This window comes from Panicum virgatum, chromosome 5K (assembly GCF_016808335.1).
Source record: "Panicum virgatum strain AP13 chromosome 5K, P.virgatum_v5, whole genome shotgun sequence".
Taxonomy (NCBI): Eukaryota; Viridiplantae; Streptophyta; class Magnoliopsida; order Poales; family Poaceae; genus Panicum; species Panicum virgatum.
In genome coordinates this window covers 26,478,265-26,481,323 of record NC_053140.1, presented here as the reverse complement: position 1 = coordinate 26,481,323, position 3,059 = coordinate 26,478,265, and the positions used below count along the sequence as shown (strand labels likewise).

General features: G+C 38.9%; 1 protein-coding gene across 1 annotated transcript; it reads right to left on the bottom strand.

The window, feature by feature from the left end:
• Positions 1–550: 550 nt before the first annotated feature.
• LOC120709816 lies at positions 551–2,428 on the bottom strand. Its single transcript, XM_039995459.1, has 3 exons — positions 1,560–2,428; positions 1,409–1,478; positions 551–595 (listed from the first exon to the last, which is right to left on the bottom strand). The coding sequence occupies exons 1-3, from the start codon at positions 2,426–2,428 to the stop codon at positions 551–553; spliced, it is 984 nt and encodes a 327-aa protein (XP_039851393.1).
• Between the last annotated feature and the right edge of the window lie 631 nt (positions 2,429–3,059).

Genomic DNA, 3,059 nt, shown 5'->3' with positions numbered 1-3,059 from the left:
TGATATAGTACTTTTGGAGGGATGTGAATTTTCAACTTGCTTCACGGCTTGACAAGCACTACACAATTTATCCTTCTCAAACTTCACATTTTTCAACCCAACAACTAATTCATATTTCAAGAGCCGGTTGAGTTGTTTCATGCCAACATGAGCAAATCTTCTATGCCATAACCAACCCATAGATGATTTTGAGAATAGACATGTTGTCAACTTTGCATCATCGGAAGAGAAATCCACAAGATAAATAGTGTCATGTCTAAAGCCCTTGAAAAATTGATCTTTACCATCCAAACTAGTCACATCTATACTATCACTAGTGAAAGAGCACTTGTACCCATGATCACAAAGTTGAGTATCCGACAAAAGATTGAACTTGAGTGAATCAACTAGCAACACATTTGAGAGAGAGAGTGATCATTTGAGATAGCAATTTATCAACTCCTTCAACTTTGCCTTGGCTATTATCTCCAAAGATTATGTCACTATAGCCAACAACATTTTCTTCAAGAGAGGAGAACATACTTGGATCACCGGTCATATGTTGAGTGCATCAACTATCAAGCACCCAATGCCTTCCTTTGGCCTTGTAGTTCACCTACAAAAGAAAATCATCCTTGTTTAGGTACCCAAACATTCTTGGGTCCTTGAATGTTAGAGACCAAAGCTTTAGGCACTCAAATGGCATTCTTTTTAGCACCATTTATAGGTATCCCAACAAATTTAGCACTAACACAACCTTTAGAATTCTTAAAAAGAACATATCTAGGATCAAAGGATATAGCCTTCTTGTTTGTGCAGTTTTTCTCATCATGACCAAGATTTTTACAATTTTCACGAAAAGGAACACCACTAGCCTTCACAAAAGTGGTCCTTGTTTGAACAAAGGCTGCCCTTCCCTTCTTGGGAATGTATCCAAAGCCTTCTTTGTTCATTGAGAATTTTTTATTCCCCAACAATGATTGAATTTAGCCATTTGACCATAGCATTTTCTCAAATCATTGGTCAAGCAAGTGACCTCCTTCTTCAATAATTCATTTTTCACAATGAGTGACTCATCACAAGAGGATGTATTACTTGAGCATGAAAAGTCACTTGAGCTACAAGATGGGTTAGTTGAACTAGAAGCACAACGCTTATCATTGATTAAATCACAACTAACACCAATACTCAATGTTGCCTTGTTTTCATGAGCAAGCAAGGTGTTGTGAGCTTCCTCAAGCTTCTCATGAGTTTCTTTAAGATTATCATGAGAGGTATTTAACTCCTCATAGGATGCTTGAAGTGAGGTGAATTTGAACTTCAAGTTCTTCAACTTTGCCTTTTCTTTGCTCATGAATTCATCGGCATCATTGAGCATTTCAACAAGATTATCATAAGTGAGTTCATCAAGTTCACCATCTTATAATACCTTTTCACCACCTTTTGCCATAAGGTAATGTGATGTGGAGAAGAGTGAAGGAGCTTCCTTGATGGCGATTCTGGCAACACCTTTGGATGGCTTGTCATCATCATCATCATTGGAGCTTGCATCGGAATCCCACTCAACAAAATAGGCTTGCCCATTCTTCTTTCTCTTGATGAATCTCTTCTTTTTCTTGTCATCATCTTTCTTGCCCTTCTTGCTCTTGTCATTTTTCTTGTTTAGACAATTTACAATGATGTGACCTTCTTCACCACACTCAAAACACTTGTTGTTGATGAAGGGATTTTTCTTTGAATATTGACCTTTCCTTCCATAACTCTTCTTGCTCATGAATTTGTTGAATCTCTTTACAAAAAGAGCCATCTCTTCATCCGACTCATTCTCATTACAATCTTCATCATTTTCTCCTTTGTAGGATTGTGCCTTGAAAGCCACACTCTTCATTTTCTCATCATTTGTCACACCATGCACTTGATCTTGCGACTTCTTGAACATGTCATGAGTGAGCACTTCTCCCAAAACTTGTGTGGGAGTTGTGGTCTTCAAATTTGATCTTACTAGCAAAGTCACAATAGTGTCATATCTCTCAGGAAGACATCTAAGAAACTTGTGAGAGAAGTACTCATCCGGTACATCAAATTCAAGTCCCTTGAGATCATTCACAATGTCTTTCAACCGGTTGAACATCTCGGGCACACTTTCTTCTTTCTTCATGGCAAATTCACTAAACTTTCCTTTGAGCACATACAATTTTGCCTCTTTCACACTTGATGTACCCTCATGAATTTCCATGAGCTTCTTCCATATTTCATTTGCATTGGTAAGACCTTTGACCCGGTTGAACTCACTAACATCAAGAGCACTAAACAACACATTCACACCTTGAGCATTGAGTAAGTCATTCTCTTCATCAACAGGTGTCAAGTTTTTCACATCAAGAATGACATATCCATCATTTATGACCCTCCATAGTTTTCTACTCAATGCCTTGAGATAAGATGTCATTCTAACTTTCCAATAATCATAATTGTTCCCATCAAATTGAGGTGGCTTCCCAACATGAATCCCATTTTTACTAGTCATTATCCTTACTCTGGGATGATGAAATCCTTGTTAATGGAGTACTTAGCACTGATACCACTTGTAGGATCAAGGACACCGACTAGAGGGGGGTTGAATAGGCAGTTTTAAACTTCAAACACAAACACTAGGTAAATTTAATTAGTAAAACAAGAGAGCTTCTACTTCTAGCAAAGCCTATCACTAGTTGGGTTCGCAACCTAGGGTGACAAGAAACAATTCAAGTACTAGGAAAGTAAATTGCTCAAAATAACTTGCAAGGATTGAAATGAGCAAAGAAATAACCAAGCTTGACACAAGAATTTTTCCGTGGTGTCGATGTCTTGCCGGTCACCCCTAATCCACGTTGAGGTGGATTCAAAGAATCAACCACTCCTCTATCAAGACTCCCCTTGATCTTGAGCCGGCTTAAGTCAATGAACCTCTCCAATCCTCGATTCCACTAGAGTTGCTCCTCACCACTCCGGCGAGGTGAGCACAAGGACCTCTCACAACCAATTTCGGGGCTCCTCCACAATCTCCTTGAAGGGCTCCACGAAATCAACTCCTCCAAGAG

What these genes read in the sequence shown, in the direction of transcription:
- LOC120709816 (XM_039995459.1), bottom strand. Translation starts at nt 2,428, where the DNA reads ATGACATCTTATCTCAAGGCATTGAGTAGAAAACTATGGAGGGTCATA. An exon ending in ATCAAGAGAAAGAAGAATGG is followed by an intron (nt 1,479 to 1,559) that starts GCAAGCCTATTT and finishes AGGTGTTGCCAG; the next exon opens with AATCGCCATCAAGGAAGCTC. An exon ending in TGGCAAAAGGTGGTGAAAAG is followed by an intron (nt 596 to 1,408) that starts GTATTATAAGAT and finishes TTTCTTTTGTAG; the next exon opens with GTGAACTACAAGGCCAAAGG.